This window comes from Tachyglossus aculeatus, chromosome 22 (assembly GCF_015852505.1).
Source record: "Tachyglossus aculeatus isolate mTacAcu1 chromosome 22, mTacAcu1.pri, whole genome shotgun sequence".
Taxonomy (NCBI): domain Eukaryota; kingdom Metazoa; phylum Chordata; class Mammalia; order Monotremata; family Tachyglossidae; genus Tachyglossus; species Tachyglossus aculeatus.
This window is the reverse complement of record NC_052087.1, coordinates 9049150-9067608: the sequence shown is the minus strand read 5'-3', so window position 1 is coordinate 9067608 and position 18459 is coordinate 9049150. Positions and strand designations below refer to the sequence as shown.

At 46.1% G+C, this 18459-nt stretch overlaps 1 protein-coding gene across 1 annotated transcript in view; it reads right to left on the bottom strand.

Moving 5' to 3' along the window:
- SPON1 (spondin 1) overlaps positions 1-18243 on the bottom strand; it is a 373683-nt gene extending 355440 nt beyond the window's left edge. The window contains exons 1-2 of the mRNA XM_038765001.1: positions 17670-18243; positions 12627-12733 (exon numbers count right to left, since the gene is read on the bottom strand). Coding sequence (XP_038620929.1) covers positions 12627-12733; positions 17670-17898 — 336 coding nt within the window. The 5' untranslated portion in view covers positions 17899-18243. The remainder of the gene's footprint in view (positions 1-12626; positions 12734-17669) is intronic.
- Between the last annotated feature and the right edge of the window lie 216 nt (positions 18244-18459).

The following is an 18459-nucleotide window of genomic DNA, read 5'->3' as shown; positions in this document are numbered from 1 at the left end:
ATTTCTGCCTTCAAGGAGCAGTTTAATCAATTATATTTATTGAACTCTTACTGTGTGCAGAACACTGTACTATTTGGGAATGTACAATACTATCTAATGGGAGAAAGAGGCAAACCAAATCATACAGATTCAGTGAGAACAAGAGAGAAAACATCATTCATTCATTCAATCTTATTTATTGAGTACTTACTTTGTGCAAAGCATTGTTCTAAGCGTTACATATAGTGCCAACAGAGGCAAGCAAAAGATAGATAAATACCATATTAACTCATGGAAGTCAGTCAATCAGTGGTATGTATAGATCATTTACTGTGTTCAGAACACTTGACTAAGCACTTAGCAGAATATAATAGAAACATTCTGGTTGCAATTGTCTCCACTTCATAATCCCCCTGACTTCCCAATTTTAGAATAGGAAACTAAATATTTTTTTGTACCATTCATTCATTCAGTCATATTTATTAAGCACTTTGTGCAGAGCACTGTACTAACCTTTGGAAGGTACAATTCAGCAGTAAAGAGAGACAATCCCTGCCCACAATGGGCTTAGAGTACCACATACTGGTAATTGTAAATAGTGATACTGGTACAACCGTGGTACGATAATGGGGCGAGTCAGAATGTGGTAAAAACAAAGAGAAGTATCTTTAAAACATGGGCATTCCAGGTTAGGAAGACGGGAAGATACAAAACATGGAAACCCCAAAGAGACAGATTTGTGCCAACAAGTCTTTTGTAAAATAGGTGCACTCTGATGTTGGAAGAGAAAGAAGGAAGGAAGGCTATCACAGTGAATGCTTACTCTAGGCAGCTATTGGAAGAGTGCAACAAGAGTAAGACATGTCTCAAGTGGCCTCTTCCCTTCTTCTCCCATCTCCTCTTCCTTTGTCTTCTTTTTTCTCCTGCTTCCATTATTGCTATACTTAATTTCCCATGTAACAATCCCTCTTGTGCTTTGGAATTGCAAAACTTAAGTGGGGCAATTATGCAAATAAAAATGGTAAATGATTAAAGAAGTGGAATAAATGAATGGAGAAGCAGCACGTCCACACTCAGAATTTCTAATACAATCATTCTACAGCAATATAATACGAATTCTTTGGGGAACGTTTCTAACAACTCTGTTATGTTGTACTCTCCCAAGTATAGTATAGTGTTCTGCACAGAGTAAGTTCTCAATAAATATGACTGATTGATTGATTGTATTCTACATGATGGTATTTGTTGAACCTCCAAAAATGTCCAACTCTCTTATGGAATCATTCATTTATTTTTTTATAGTGAACTCTTGATTCCCTGTGGTACTGGAAAGTAGGATTAGGGGGTCAGTCAGGTGAGGGGCTAACTGATAATGTCTAATTGTAAAGTGCTCCAGTGAAAATTGCCTTCAAATTAGCCACTTAATTTCTCTGTGCCTCAGGTACCTCATCTGTAAAATGGGGATTAAGATTGTGAGCCCCACATGAGACAACCTGAAGCGTGGCTCAGTGGAAGGAGCCCGGGCTTGGGAGTCAGAGGTCATGGGTTCTAATCCAGCCTTGCCACATGTCTGCTGTGTGACCTTGGGCAAGTCACTTAACTTCTCTGAGCCTCAGTTACCTCATCTGTAAAATGGGGATTAAGACTGTGAGCCCCACGAGGGACAACCTGATCACCTTGTATCTCCCCCAGCGCTTGGAACAGTGCTTTGCACATAGTAAGCACTTAATAAATGTTATTATTATTATTATTACCACCTTGTATCTACCCCAGCATTTACAACAGTGCTTGGCATGTAGTAAGAGCTTAACAAATACCATAATTATCATTATTATTACTTACCTTTCTGAACAAGATCATCTTGGGGTTTTGTGTGAACCTGAAGAGCAAAAAGACTACACGTTGTTAGGATGAGTCCAAGGTCCATGACTAGGCAGACAAAATTTAGAAGATCTGAGAGCTGCTGCTAAGTAGTTAGGTGTGTCTTCTGAGCTCTTTCCCTCTAGCCTAGAGGTCTTTATTCGTTTTGAAGAACGAGGGGTGGGGAATATTTTCTGCCTGCTAACCTAACTGTAGGGAAAACACAGAGAAAAGAGCATCTCGAAATCAAGGAGACACCCTTTCGTGGCTCCCATTGGAAGAGCAAAGAAAGAAGACTGAAAGGAGAAATTCACCGGTCCATGTCTCCCTCATATGGGCAAGTGAGAGTCAGAACAGCTGTGCCATTGATGAGGTCAGGACCCTTTAGACTGATGATTAATGATGGCTGAACAAATCTGCTTGAGCTGTCAGTGTCGGGGTGAGAGAGCCAGAGCCAGACGCTGTGGAACTAGAGGAGCATTCAGGGAAAGGGATCCCAATATCCAAACGTCCCCTCTTATTGATCAGAAACATTTTTGAGATCCCAGGACCCAGCCCCATTGGCTAGCCAGCAGCATGGCATAGTGGATAGAGCACAGGCCTGAGAATCAGAAGGTCATGGGTTCTAATTCCAGCTCTGCCACTTGTCTGCTGTGTGACCTTTGGCAAGTCACTTCACTTATTTATGCCTCAGTTATCTCATTTGTAAAATGGGGATGAAGACTCTGAACCCCATGTGGAACAGGGACTGTGTCCAACCTGATTATCTTGTAATTACCCCAGCACTTAGAACAGTGCTTGACACATACATAATAAGTGCTTAACAAATACCATTATTATTATTATTATAGCAGCAAAAGTCCTAGAGGATGACTCTGTTTCACACACATCACACTAGAAAGCACAAAAAGGAAAGCCATTTGGAGTGTGCATTGAGGCAAGTTTAGGATTCACAGGGGAGCTTACATCCTAAAATTTTAGGAATGGTTTATGTAGCATTGAGTGTTGAGCGCCCTGCTCAGAGAACTGCTTCTCAGCACTGCTGACCATCAGAGAAAACGACCAGAATATTCTAACCACCATCCATTTCAAACAGTTCCTAAAGCCCAGGGAGTTGGATACGATTTCACCTTTTGAAAACTGCTTTTCAATAGGCAGTTTACAAAAGGAAACCAAATTTATCAACTGAAACATGGACAAATATGCAAAATATCTGCTACATGTGGAAACTATTTTCTTTAAAAGGCATTAGTTGTTATTAGTTTTATAATTGCAGTGTGATATTTAATGCATAGTCGTTTGCAGGCTGCAGAGACTGACTGTGGTCAGAATCCCTACAGATGCAGCATCCCAAATCTTACTACTTTTGTGTGTTTTATCACATCAGGATACCCATGACCCCTTTCTCGGGGTCTCTCTCTCTCGCTGTTATCTCACTCACTCTCCCAGGGTTCTGTGAGGAGAAAATGGGAAGATTGTTTTTGCCTTTCCAATCCCCTACGACAAATAGCTCTATACAGGAAATAACAGTCCTAAGTTACTGGTGACACACTTCTCATTCTGGCAGATGGCTCCAAAGCCGTTGCGTTGAATGTGCTGCTTTGGACTTCATGCCATTGTCCCAGCTGAGCACAACTGCATAAAATTTTCACAATGAGTAATTTTCATGATAACAGATGCTAATTACACTGGTTGTTCCAGTGGAAGCTTGGAAGCTGATAACTGAGTCAGTCATCAATCAAATAAAAAGACCACGTGGTATGGTGGTTTTCCAGACCCTCAAGATACAGGGAGTATCCCACGACACCAAATTTACTCCATTGAGAACACAACAAGCTTAAGGTTGGAGGAAGTTATGATCTGGAAGGAGGGGAGATATTGGGGCCTTGGAAAGATTAACCAGCATCCAACATCTATTTCCATCAGTTCAGCTCTGAGTTGAACTCAGCTCCATTCATTGCCCTTGTCAAAGGCATTGAGCAAATCAGTCATATTCATTGATAACAATAATGACTGTGATATTTGTTAAGTGCTTACTAAGTACCAGGCACTGTATTAAACGCTGAGGTGGATACAAGCAAATCCGGTTAGACATAGTCCCTGTCCTATATGGGACTTACAGTCTTTTGTAATTTATTTATTTATGTTAATGTCTGTCTCCCCCTCTAGACTGTAAGATTGTTGTGGGCAGGGAATGTGTCCATTTATTGTTGCACTGTACTATCCCAAGCACTTGGTACAGTGCTCTGCTTAGTATAGTAAGAGTTCAATAAATATGACTGAATGAATTAATTAATTCATCTCCATTTTATAGATGAGGTAACTGAGGCCCAGGGAAGCGAAGTAACTTACCCAAGGACACACAGAAGACAAATAGCAGAGCTGGGATTAGAACTCAGGTCCTTCTTACTCCCAGGCCCGGGCTCTAGCCATGTTCCTTTTCTATTAAGTGCTTACCAGGCAGAGTATTGTACTAAGCTCTTGGGAGAGCAAATGGAACATAATTTGGTGATCATTCTCTGGGGTGAATAGGGTTCATTCAGGAGTCAACTCAGTAAAAATGCCTCTTTGCAGGTGACATTTCATCTATGTCACTCTTCCCTTGTCTTCCCGCCTTAGAGCCCTCCTCGCAGTTCCTCCGACATGCAGTGAGAAACCTGACGGTACCTCAAGACTTCTCGTCCCAGGTGTTTTAAACTAATGTTGAGGCAGAGGAGTGTATTTGTCAAAAATGGATTTCACTCTTTGTCTTCCGTGAATACCAGAGTCATAGTATTCATTAATACCACGCATGCAGAGAGTAAAAAAAAAAAAAAACCCACTGAGATATTGTTCTGGGGAAAAATGAATTTAGTTGTTCCAGACTTTTACAATATTCATCAGAATATTAATGCAGCTTCCAGCCTGCAAATAATTTGCAAAACCTAATTAAATAACCTAATGAATAATTGTCCTTGTACTGTAGTACATTAAGTGTTTTGGGACTATTTATAAATTTTAATTTAACACCCACTCACTAAAGCCTTCAATGGTCTTAATATTTTTGAAGAGGCACATTGGGATCAATCAATCAATTGTATTTATTGAGTGTTTACTGTGTGCCGAGTACTGTACTAAGAGCTTGGAAGAGTACAATACAACAGAGTTAGTAGACACATTCTCTGCCCATACCAAGCTTATGGCCTAGAGTGGGGTTCAGATATTAATAAATAAAATAAATAAGTTATGGATGTGTACAGAGTGCTCAAATTCTAATACCACAGTCTTTAGTATGAGATGTTAAATGGAAACTATCACTCTTGTGGAGAAAGAGAGAGGGAGATTCTGCTTATCCACTGCCTCCATAGTCGACAAACTGCATGGAGTTCTGAAGAGCTTTGAGCCACATGCTCCAGCCTTGGGGTTTATTTTCCTAGAATAAGTCCTCAAAACAAAAATGGTATGCTGAAAACATACCATTAAATAAATAAAAATATCCCATTCATACAAATTAACCTCCAAATGCAATTCTCTCCATCACTGGACTATAAGTTCTTTGAAGGAAGAATACTCCACACTGTATTATACTTTCCCAAGTGCTAACCACAATGCTCTGTACACAGTAAATTCTCAATAAGCACCTTCCCTTGGTTGATTGTTGGATTGATTGAAAAGGGATAACTCCTAATGTCGTTCATATTAGTTAACAAGTGACAAGGGAGGAAAGGGCTGCTACTCTCCTGGTCTGGGTTCTGCAGCTGATTCCAGTGCTGTGGAAATAGGACATCCCCACTAGACAGTAAGCCCGGGAGTCAGGTGGTCATGGGTTCTAATTCTGGCTTTGCTACGTGTCTCCTGTGTGACCTTGGGCAAGTCACTTCACTTCTCTGGGCCTCAGTTCCCTCATCTGTAAAATGGGTATTGAGACTGTGAGCCCCACGTGGGACAGGGACTGTGTCCAACTGGATTTGCTTGTATCCACCCCAGCACTTAGTGCAGTGCCTGCCACATAGTAAGGACTTAACAAATACCAGAGTTATTATTATTACACTGGTCTGCACATAGTAAGCTCTCGATAAATATTATTGATTGATGGATTGATAGATTGAGGTGTCAGAGTCAACACAGTCACTGGCCCCCGTGAGACTGCCTTGCTTCTGTCGACAGGTCTGGTGGCTCATTCTTACTTTGATGCCGGCTGGAACTGGCAGTCACTGGGTAGGAAATCGGCAGGATGGGTGGGGTGGAGGGTGGGGGCCACTGCTCCTTCCCCGTAAATGGGTTAGACTGCACACTAGGTTGTTATTATACTTGATTAATTGATCCTTGAGGGTAGGGATCATATCACCAACTCTCTTGTCTTTTCCCAACTGATGCATCACACAAAGCAGCGTGGCTCCATGGAAAGAGCACAGGCTGGGAAGTCAGAGGTCATGGATTCTAATCCCAGCTCTGCCACTTGTCAGCTGTGTGACTTTGGGCTAGTCACTTCTCTGATCCTCAGTTCCCTCATCTGTAAAATGGGGATTAAGACTGTGAGGCCCACGTGGAACAACTTGATCACCTTGTACCCCCTCAGTGCTTAGAACAGTGCATCACACAGAGTAAGCACTTAAATGCCATCATTATTATTATTATTATCCCTCAAAACTGGGCCATTCCTGCTAGACATCCACCTGGATCAGTGGGGAGGAGGGGAGGAGAGGGAGATGTGTCCCAGATTCATTCATGCAATCGTATTCATTGAGCATTTACTGTGGGCAGAGCACTGTACTAAGCACTTGGGAAGTACAATTCAACAACAAATAGAGACAATCCCTGCCCACAATGGGCTCACAGCCTAGAAGATAAACTTTACCACGGTTTGGGAATGATGGACTTGCACCAGCATAAATAGATTGAATGAATGAATCAAAGCCCCAGTGTCAGTCAGTCAGTCACATTTATTGAGCACTCACTGCGTGCAGAGTACTACACTAGCGCTTGGGAGAGTACAATAAAATAACATAGATGCATTCTCTGCCCACAATGAGAAATTAATAGAAATAAATATGTACATAATGTGTTCTCACTTTCCTGGTACATTGAGGACATTGCTCTGCTGATTCTTCAGTATTTATTATGGGTAAAAGTGCAGTACATGATTTACCCAAGGATATGATCCTAGCCTTCTAGAGGCTTGTTGTCTGAACCCCAGGGAGAGGCCACCAGGCACCGCTTATTTGTTTTCCTAGGATTTATATAATACTTCCACATTTGGCACACGTTGCTTAGAGAGTCTAATTCCCTTCAGGCAGGACGAGAGACCTTTCCTGCCTTTCTTAAGAAAATCCAGTACAATGGAATGCCTGCACATGCCAAGATCTCCTGAAGGTTAATTAGGCAATCTACAGCCTCAGCCTTCTCCCAAGGTCCCCAGGTTTAAGCGGGGCTGTGAGCCAGTTAGTCGGGATGGTGGTGCAGTGTTGCAGTGAAGAAGTGTGTTCTAGTGGAAAGAGCCAGGCCTTGGAATCAGAGGACTTGAGTTCTAATCCAGGCTCCTCCGCTACGCATCAGCTTCCTCACTGTCCAAATGGGGATTCCCTCCTGTTCTCCCTGCTACTTAGGGTGGTCAGCCCCATGGGGCACAGGGACTGTGTCCAACCTGATTACCTTGTATCTACCTTTTCTTAAATGGCATTTGTTAAGGGCTTACTATGTGCCAGGTGCTGTATTAAGCTCTGGGGTGGATTCAAGTTAATGAGGTTGGACACAGTTAATGTTCCACGTGGGACTCACAGTCTTAATCCCCACAATACAGGTGAAGTAACTGAGGCCCAGAGAAGTGAAGTGACTTGCCTAGGGTCATACAGCAGATATGTGGCAGAGTGAAGATTAGAACCCAGGTACTTCTCTTTTCCCATTAGACCACACCTGGAAAAAGTAAAAGGAATTCGGGTTGTTGATGTGAGAGAAGAGAAGGCTGACAACTTTGCACATTCACTCATTCATTCATTCAATCAAATTTATTTACTGTGTGTAGAGCACTGTACTAAGCACTTAGGAGAGTACAATACAACAATAAACAGACACATTCCCTGTCCACAACGAGCCTACGCATAGTAACTGCTCAATGAATACTGTTGACTGATATGACAGGCTTTTATGAGGATGATTCTAATTAGCTGCTTTTCCTGTCCACTGAGGATGGAAAGGAAGGAAATGGGCTGACATTAAAGCAGGAGAGATTCACACTGGACATGAAGAAGAACTTCTTGGATTGCAGGGGGATAAAACACTAGTGCTAGCTACCAAAGTTGGTGTCTCCAATTCTAGAAATTGTTCAGTAAAGAGCAGAAGCAGCCTGACCCGAAGGCAGGGGATGTGACCAGCTGCCCTCTGAGAGCCCTGGTCACCCCTGGGATTCTCTGATGGTCTGATGTCCTTCTCTGCTGGTGGTTTTCTGCTCAGAAATCAGTATTGTTCACTGCTTCTCCATGCACCTTCCTGTCTGCCTTTCCCTTTAGCTCTTCCCATCCCAACTTCCCTATCATCATTGATAATATTGATCATAATAATTGTGGCATTTTTTAAGCACTTTCTGTGTTCCAAGTACTATACTAAGTGCTGGTCTAGATGCATGATAACCAAATAGTCCCAGTCCCTGCTGCACTCAGGGCTCATAGTCTAAGTAGAAGGGAGAACAGGTATCAAGTCTTCATTTTACAGATTAGTAAAGTGAAGCACAGAGAAGTTATGTGATTTCCCCAAAGTCACATGGTAGGCAAGTAGGGAAGCCAGAATCAGAGCCCAAGTATTCTGACTCCCAAGCCCACACTCTTTCCACTAGGCTGTACTGCTTTCCTGCTCAGCTCCAAATTTTCTTGTTTCCCTTTCCTACCTCCTCCTCTTTCCTTCCACTCTCCAGTTTTGTCTCCAATCTTTTTCTTGCACTCAATTTCACCCTCCACTTGCTCTCTTTCCAAACAAGATTACAGAAATAGAATCCAGAGGATCTAAACTGTCTTCACACATTGGTATGTGTTCTTTTGTGTCCATGTGCTATGCTGGGCTTCTTTTATGACATAAAATATATGCAAGCAGGGACCCCACCTCTTGTACTGACCAGATTCAGCACACTGCAGACCTTTATGAAAAAACAGTAACACATATTTTATTACTCTCTCTGGTAATAAAGGCAGGTGTGAAATTATTGCTAGGGAACTGGGGACCTCTGTATCTTTCACAAAGGAATCTATCAACCAACTGTATTTAATGAGCACTTCCTGTGTGCAGAGCAATAATAAACTAAGTGCTTGGGTGAGTACAATACAACAATATAACAAACACATTCCCTGCCCACAACGATCTTACAGACTAGAGGAGGGCCAGATGATCTCAGAGGATGGTTGGGCATTTGCCCATTTGCTGGTGGGTAAGCTTCCACTGACTTTTCCCTGTGCAGTAGGGAATGGCTAGCTCTCCACCCTGCCCCTCACCCCATCTCCCAGTGATGGGGCTCAGAACAATGCACATAACAACCCCCAAAGGCCAACACCTTGAAGGTCTTCCCTGGGACCTAGCAATTCAGGAATTTGCCCAGCCTGTGGAGGGAGGGAATCCAACCTCAGGCCAAGACTGGATGATGCAGTGTTCCTCCTCAAGAGAAGTTCTAGGTGCCCTCTGAGATTCTGAGAGCTTGGACTAAATTGTCCAGACGAGATCAGGACCATAGGGGACTTCCTCCCAGAATTCCCCAGTCTCCAGAATCTTGAGCCATCGCAGACACTTAGAGATCCCCAAAACCAAGAGTTCAGATCAGTCTTCCACCCCAGTGACACCCAAAACATTGTTTCAGTCACACATTTCCCTGCACTGGGGCATCAACACATTTTCCCTTTATCACCTATGACCCTGTTAGTTCCTTAACTATCAGTCAATCAATCAGTTGTATTTACTAAGTGCTTATTGTGTGCAGAGCACTGTGCTAAACTATCGGAAGAGTATAATATAACAGAATTGGTAGACAAGTTCCCTGGCCCAAAATTAGAAGTGCTTTCTGCAGAATATTCAATCTTCTGCTGATGCTCCAACTATTCCCAAACTACATTTACCTCATTCAAAGAGATTCACATTATTTCCTTACCCCATTTCCAAAATGTACAGTTTAATTTCAGCTTAGTCTCTCAAAATCAATATACCAGATAAGGTCACTGGACTTCAGTGCAACACACATTATGACTTAAATTTTTATGAGAAACTAATGACTGCTATTGACATTGCATGGAAAAAAGTGGAAGAGAACTAGAATAAACTGCCTTGAAGGAATGGAAATGATGACAGAAGAGGTTAAATTTTAAGTATATTTGCTAGAGGGGGGTATTGCACACAGAAAGAACCAGGTGTATTTGAATCTTCCGGTAAACTTTCGTGCCAGACAGACAATTGAGAGAAATTTTATTCTTAAAGCGTGGTTCAGAACTATTCAAGTTGAGTTCATCTAATGATGGCAGGTTTTTGCCTGTGGAGAGATAACTGGAGGTCAGGAAAATCTGGAACAGGTCCCTCTGGCAAGAGACAACCACACACAACACATAACCACATGCTCAGCATAGGGCTGCTACCTGATCAATCATTCATTCATTCAATTGTATTTATTGAGCACTTACTGCATGCAGAGCACTGTACTAAGCCTTGGGAAATACAAGTTGGCAACATAGAGAGACGGTCCCTATCCAACAACTGGCTCCCAGTCTAGAGGAGGGAGACAGACAACAAAACAAAACATGTGGACAGGTGTCAAATCATCAGAATAAATAGAAGTAAAGCTAGATACACATCATTAACAAAATAAATAGAATAGTAAATATGTACAAGTAAAATAAATACAGCAATAAATCTGTACAAACATATACAGGTGCTGTGGGGAGGGGAAGGAGGTAGGGCGGGGGGGGGATGAGAACGGGGAGAAGAAAGGGGGCTCAGTTTGGGAAGGCCTCCTGAAGGAGATGAGCTCTCAGTATGGCTTTGAACGGAAGAAGAGAGCTAGCTTGGCGGATGTGCAGAGGGAGGGCATTCCAGGCTAGGGTGAGGTCATGGGCCAGGGGATTGACAGCGGGACAGGTGAGAATGAGGCACAGTGAGGAGGTTAGCAGCAGAGGAGTGGAGGGTGTGGGCTGGGCTGTAGAAGAAAAGAAGGGAGGTGAGGTAGGAGGGGGTGAGGTGATGGAGAGCCTTGAAGCTGAGAGTGAGGAGTTTTTGCCTGATGCGTAGGTTGACTGGTAGCCACTGGAGATTCTTGAGGAGGGGAGTAACATGCCCAGGGCATTTCTGCACAAAGATGATCAGGGCAGCAGCATGAAGCATAGACTGAAGTGGGGAGAGACAGGAGGATGGGAGATCAGAGAGGAGGCTGATGCAGTAACCAGGTCCGGGATAGGATCAGTCACATTTATTGGTATTTATTGCAGCAGACTGGACTAAGTGCTTGGGAGAGTACAATACAACAGAGTTAGCAGATGCACTCCCTGTCCACAATGAGCTAATAGTCTAGAGAGTGAGACACACATTTTTAGAAATGTGTAACTAATCACATAATTTGAAGATCTGTACAGAAGTGCTGATAGCCAAGAAAGCAGCATGAGAACCTTAAAAGGATGGACCTGTCGGTCCAGTACACAGCCAAAGAGAAGGATACCGTGGACTGCAAGCAAGGAGACCTTTCATTCATTCATTCATTCAATAACATTTATTAAGCACTTACTCTGTGCAAAGCACTATACTAAGCGCTTGGGAGAGTACAAAATAATAACCAGACATGTGGATAAGCAGCCACGTGCACCCTTAACAGCCTCAATCACCATTTCATCTTTCTGGTGAATTAATTTTTATGTTCTCAGTGGGGTTAAGTGTGTGTGTGTGTGTGTGTGTGTATATGCATGTGCATGCATGAATGTGTTCTCCATTATTCATGAAAACATGGATGACGAAGTGCTTGTTGAAAATGAATGAAACGAAGAGGTCGTCTTCCCCCTTGCTTCAGCTCATCCACCGTCACCCCTCTGCCTCTCCCAAACAACACCAAAGCCGAAAGATGTAGAAGTCTTGTATTACATTATGGTAAAAATGTGAAATGTCGAGTCCCGGTTACCTATCTAAGTCCGGCTTTTCCTGTAAGTGCTGTTTCCCAAGCGGAGGCTCATAATCCTAGGATAGGGTGCATCAGATCTGCCGGTCTCCTAGGGCCACGTTGGTCCTGACAGCCTGCTTTCTGAGCATTTGCCCACACTGTCTGGAAAGGGACAATTCCTCCACCATCCTCCCAAGATCCTTCCCCAAGGGAGTGAGATTATTTATGGCCTGAATCCTTTCCTTAACATTCCAGCTCTGTCCTTGTGTATGAAGCAAAATAATATCCTCTTCTCCTCTTCTCCAACACCACTTACACCCTTCTGACATTTGAAGACAGTTATCATCTCCCCTCCTCCCCCTTCCCACCCTCTCCGTCTTCCGTTAGCCAAGCTAAACATGTTTAATTCTTTTAATCTTTCCTCATAAATCAATCTCTCTGTTCTCTTAATAGTCCTTTTGGCTTTCCTTTGAACTTCCTCCAATTCAGCTGTCTCTCTCGCTTCCCATACACTTAAAGAATTATGAAGTCAATCACAAAGTTACCATTTGTAAAAGAGCAAGGCTCAACCAAGGCTGAGAAGGCTCAAAATTTTTCATTCTTAGCAGCCCAAAACACCTCTGGTCAGTTAGGGAAAGTGTTCTTGTTTTCCTCAGCCAGGATAAATCCATGTATCCTAGAGAGTGATAGTTCCCCCTACCTGGAAGGTCCCGGCATGGTCTTCTTCCTTGTCTCCTTCTCGGTCCTCTTTAAGGGCGATCAGTGTGAAGCCTCTGAAGTAGGAAGGTGTGGCAGCAGAGAGGGTCACTGCAGAGGGAAGAAGAGGGAAATTGTCATCAAAATGAATACCACCCATCCAGACGTTTACTTGGTCACTTGAACCCCAAACTTGTGGAATTAAAGTTCAGGAGATGCCCAGAGTGAAGGAGAGAATGGACAACTTTACCTCTCCCACTGAGTCCTTAAGGGCAGGGATCCTGTAATAATGTGGTACTTATGATATTACTCTGCTGTGTTGGATAACCTAAATGGGATTGGAGACATGGGGTTTGGTCTTAATCCCCATTTGGCAGATGATGTAACTGAGGTAGAGAGAAGTAAAGTGACTTGCCTAAGGTCACCCAGCAGACAAGTGGCAAAACCAGGATTAGAGGCCAGGTCCTTCTGACTCTTAGGCCCATGCTCTCTATCCACTAGCCCACACCACATCTTCATATCTACCAAATTCTATCGCATTGTGCTTATGACAGTGCTCTTCATACAGTAAGCACTCAATAAATACCTCTGATTGTCTGCTTGCTTGACTGATCATAAGCATGCTATTTCTCCATGGTCTCAGGCCTGGGGTTATCTTGACCCTTGCAGTCCTCTGTGCTGATCTCATCAGTAATTTCTTTGAGCTGGAAAATCTCCTTGGTGAGAGGATCAAGACCTCCAAATTTGATTTCATTAAAGGCCTAGGGCAGGGTTCTGGGGCATTTGTGACAGACATTCCTAGATTTCACCCCAAGGGCTTTTGCCATTACTTTTCACTAATAAGTGGTCAATTAGCACCAGAAGGATTCAGTAAGGCCCTTGTCCAGCTATGTATACAGACTTTTCCTATACCCCAATGATACATTTTAAAGAGGTCAGACTAGAACAAGAATAAATGAAGTGCATTCCAACCAAATGCTGTTGCAGCACCACTAGTAAGTCTTGGCCTTTTTTTCCAAGTTTTGTTCTGTGGTGTGGACACAGTAAACAACAGCTGATGGCTGAATGTGACTAGAAACTGAGCATTTAAAATTTTGAGCTTGTGTCACTATGCACTAATTCAGAATGCCCACAAAATAACAGACAATACGCAGGTGGCGAGGATGAGTTGATTCCATAAATTTCCATTCCATGGGCCAAAACACGTTTCTGTTCAACCAAGTGCCCCTCTCATGTAACAGCCTTTTTAATCTGGTGTCATAGGAATGGTTACCCAAATTGCTTTGCCCTCTGGGTGTCTCCAAAGCCATTCTGCCAGGATCCCATTCAAAGTCAACCCCATTTCGCCATCTCTTTCTCCTCCTCCTCCATCTTCTCCACCTCTTCCCCCCTTCTCCCTCCTCCTCCTTCCCCTTCTCTTCTCCCTTCTTTTCTTCCTCCTCCTGTTTTCCCTCCTCCTTCTCTTCCTCCTCTCCTCCCCTTCTCCTCCTTTTCATCATCCTTCTTCCCCTACTACTCCTCCCCCTTCTACTTCTCTCCTCCTCTTCTTCCTCCTAATCCTCCTCCTTCCCCGAGGCTGCCATTGAGCTACAAATAGTCCCCCTCAGCGTTGGAGAGAGGTGCACACAACTTCCAATAAGCCAGGGGCTTGGATGAGGGTTACATTGGCCTTGGTGAGTTATAGGCAGGTTTGCTTTATGCCCAGGCAAGCTAAATCGGACCTTGCAGCTGGGGCTTGAGGGACTCATGATGAGCTACGAGCCAGCTGGTTTTGAAGACTGGACCCAGCAGCCAGGTGCCTGCAAGGTCTCACTGAATGGGCTCTCCCCCTCTCTCCGTCTCCCCAATATGCCTCTGTACAGCTCCTGGCCAACCAGCTCCCTTCTAGATTGTGCCTCGAGGAAGGTGGAAGGAGGGTGCACAATAGGTGGGACAGGGGACCTGAATTCTAGACTTGTCTCACTCCCCCAGTGCTATACCATGGTAATGTTCGGTAGGATCTTTTAGCCATAAATGGACTTTTCTTCCTTTTTGGCTTCCTTGGCAGGGGACGGCCCTGAGAGGGAATCAGAAGAAAATGCAGAACAAGTGTTTCTATGTGAATTTCAAAAGGGGAAACATCTAGTAAAAAGAAAAATAAATCAGTTTTTTAAATGATGTATGTGCTGAAGCACCGTATTAAGCACCGGAGTAGATACAGTCCTTGTCCAGAGTGGGGCTCACAGTTTCTACCCTGAGGAGTGTGCCAAGTCTGGGCACTTTGCCAGGTTCACAGGGACTGGTCAGACATGGGGCAGCATCTCCAGGGGATTCCCCCAGTGGACGCATGGAAGAGCTAGGACAAGCTTTTCAGACCTGTCCTGATGGGGGATGACATGCTTCAAAGCCCTCCTCGAGGCATTTAAAATTAACTTTTCCTACTCCAAACCTATTCACCACTGGGTGTTCAAGCACTGGGTTTTGGAGTAAATCTGGAGAGACCAGTGTAGGGGACAGTGGGGGGTAAGTGGGTGTCCAGGGAAGATCAAAAAGAGTAGGACAGGAGAGCCACAGGCCAGTGGGGTGAATGTGGTTTGGAAATGTGGCTTCCTTGGGGGATGTCGAGGGAAGAGGAGGATTCCTGGCTAGTCCAGGCAGGCACCTCGGTTTTAGAGGGAGGGGGCTCTCAAGCTGGCCATTTCGGGGTGGGTGGGTGGGGACAGGGTGAGCTCTAGAGACAAACAGATTTGGCACTGGACCCCAGCCCCTTTTTTTCAACTAGAAACTCTGCCCCGAGGTCATCTGGGATGGAGCATCTATGGATCATCCTTTTCGGACTGTCACTGGACAGAGGGAGGGAGAGGGCATGCCTGGGGGCGAGGAGGGATCCCGGGAAAGCAGAAAGCAATTCCGGGGGGCAAGGCGTCCAGCAGCTGGAACCAGGAGGGGGGGGGGGGGGGGGGCTTTTACAGGCCACCTCTTCTCCCCAAACTTTCTCTGGGTGATCTTCCCTCCCTTTCAGGAGCTCCTCCAGGAGCGACCAGTCCTCACCCCCGAGGCCCTCCCCCGGACATCAGAGTTGGATGGCAGGGTGGGAGAAGAGTCAGGGTCAGCAGAGATGGGCCTGGTGTCACCCCACAATGCCGCCCATCCTGATCCAATCCGCCCAGATTCTCTCTGCTAGTCCCAGCTTGCTAGCCCCTTCGTCGTGGCCAGAGATCACGATTCGCTCCATCCCCTCAAATCCCCCCAAATCCAGTCCACCCCCGGATGACCCCCGGTTTCTGTCCTTCGACCCTGGGGTCTGGGGACGACGGATGGGGGATGGAGGCATCTGGGCGGACCCATCCGGTCCCAAACTCCAGGGGGTGGAAACTCCCAGCCCACACTCGGTTTGCAAGGAAAATCAAATGCCTCGGTTTACTCTCGGGAAGAGTGTGGATACAGGGAGATGGGCGAAGAGAAGTGTTTCTAGACAGGAGCCGGGGGTCGTAGCCCCCTCCTGCATGGGTCAAGGGAAGGGTTCAGTCCCACCTCCCCACCGGGAGCTGACCCAGGCCGGACTCCTCTGCCCCTTCAAGCCCCCTGACCCTCCCAAGTATTTAAGGGGGAAAGATCCCAACCTCAAGGGAGAAGCAGCATGGCTTGGTGGCAAGAGCGCGGGCTTGGGAGTCAGAGGACCTGGGTTCTAATCCCGCCTCCGCCACTTGGCTGCTGTGTGAGCTTGGCCAAGTCACTTAACTTCTCTGTGCCTCAGTTACCTCTTCTGTGCAATGGGGATTAAGATTGTGAGCCCCACGTGGGACAACCTGATCACCTTGAATCCTCCCCAACGCTTAGAACAGTGCTTTGCACATAGTAAGCGCTTAACAAACACCAAAGAAATTACCTCAGCGCTTAGAACAGTGCTTGGCACATAGTAAGCGGTGAACAAATACCATAATCAATTGATTAATTAAGCCCTTCCCGGAGGCTTCTTCTGCAGAGGAGCCCCGAGGGTCGAATCTCCTGGACGCCGGCGGGGGTCTTGGCAGGGGAGGGGGACGGGACTGGGGTGATGATGATGATGGTATTTAAGTGCTTACTATGTGCCAGGCATTGTACTAAGCGCTACGGGGGAGACAAGCAGATCGTGTTGGACAAAGTCCCTGTCCCACATGGGGCTCACAGTCTTAATCCCCATTTTACAGATGAGGAAACTTAAGCCCAGAGAAGTGAAGCGAATTGCCCAAGGTCACACAGCAGACAAGTGGCAGAGCCGGGATAACCCTGGATAACCAGAGAAAGGGGAGGAGAAATCCGGGACGCCAGGACTTCCAGGACAGCTCTAGACTGTGAGCTCGTCTTGGGCAGGGATTGCCACTCCTTATTGCTGTATTGTACTTTCCCAGGCGCTTAGTACAGCTCTCTGAACACGGTAAGTGCTTAATGAAGAGGATGGAAGCAGCGCGGCTTTGTGGAAAGAGCCCGGGCTTGGGAGTCAGAGGACGTGGGTTCTAATCCCGACTCCGCCACTTGTCTGCTGTGTGACCTTGGGCAAGCCGCTTCACTTCTCTGTGCCTCCGCTGTAAAATGGGGATTGAGACTGTGAGCCCCACGTGGAACAATCTGAATGCTTTGTATCTGCCCCAGTGCTTCGAACCGTGCTTGGCACATAGAAAGCGTGTGGCTCAGTGACAAGAGCCCGGCTTGGGAGTCAGAGGTCATGGGTTCTAATCACGCACTTATCAGCTGTGTGACTTTGGACAGGTCACTTAATTTCTCTCTGCCTCAATGACCTCATCTGTAAAATGGGGATTAAGACTGAGAGCCCCATGTGGGACAACATGATTACCTTGTATGCCCCCCAGCGCTTAAAACAGTACTTAACACATAGTAAGGGCTTAACAAATGCCATTATTATTATTATTATTATTTATTAAATACCATTATGATGATGATGATGAATGGATGAATGGGGAGAAAGGAAGCGTTTCCCAGGGACCCTCTACCACAGGGTGGGGTGGATCAGTTTGATCGCCCCCTCCTCTCTGCCTCCCCATGCCCAATCCGAGAGTCCCGCCCCTACCTCGGTAGCTGTGTCCTGGCTGGTACCTCTCCGGGTCTCCCTCCACCCGGAGGCTAAACTCGTTGTAGCCCTCTCGGCGGGTGCCCTGGGCTCGAAGGATCCGGCTGCAGTAGCCCTCGGACTTGGCCACTTTCTCCAGCGTCTCGTCCGTGAAGCCGAGGACCCCCAGGGGCAGAACTAGGGGCAGAGCCAGGGCGAGGAAAGGCCAGGGCGGCGGGCAGGGCCCCATCCTCGGGCTCCCTACCTGTCCACCCCAGCCGCCCGCAACTTTCCTCCTCTCGGGGTCCAGGTAGGGCGCGGGAAAAATGTGACTGTCGAGGACGAAGAGCAGGAGGAGGAAGAGGAGGAGAGATGCCCCAGTAGTGGAAAGGCAGAGGGGGAGAAGGCCGGACAGTGGTCAGCAGAGCAGCTCTAGCCTTGGAGATTCCCAGAGGGAAAGAGGCCAGCAGGGAGAGGGGCCAAATGGGACAGAGGCAGAGCCAGCAGGGGACAGCTGGGTTTTGGGGGGTTTTTTGCTTCTCCAAAGGTCCGGCTCAGTTGCTATTAGGTTGAGGGAGGAAGGAGGGGAAGATTCAGGAGGGCAAGGAGGGGGTGGGGGGCGGTGGAGGGGAGGGGCAGAGGAGGGAAGAGAGGTGGGGGGGAGAAGAGGAGGAGGAGGGAGAGGAGGAAGGGGAGGAAAAAGAGGCAGAGGCAGAAACTGGACCCAAGCGGATGGTTCCCAGCCCCCGTTGAAGCGCTGCTGGGGATCAGGACTGGCGATGGTCAGCGAGGCAGGCTTGGCTTTGCCAGG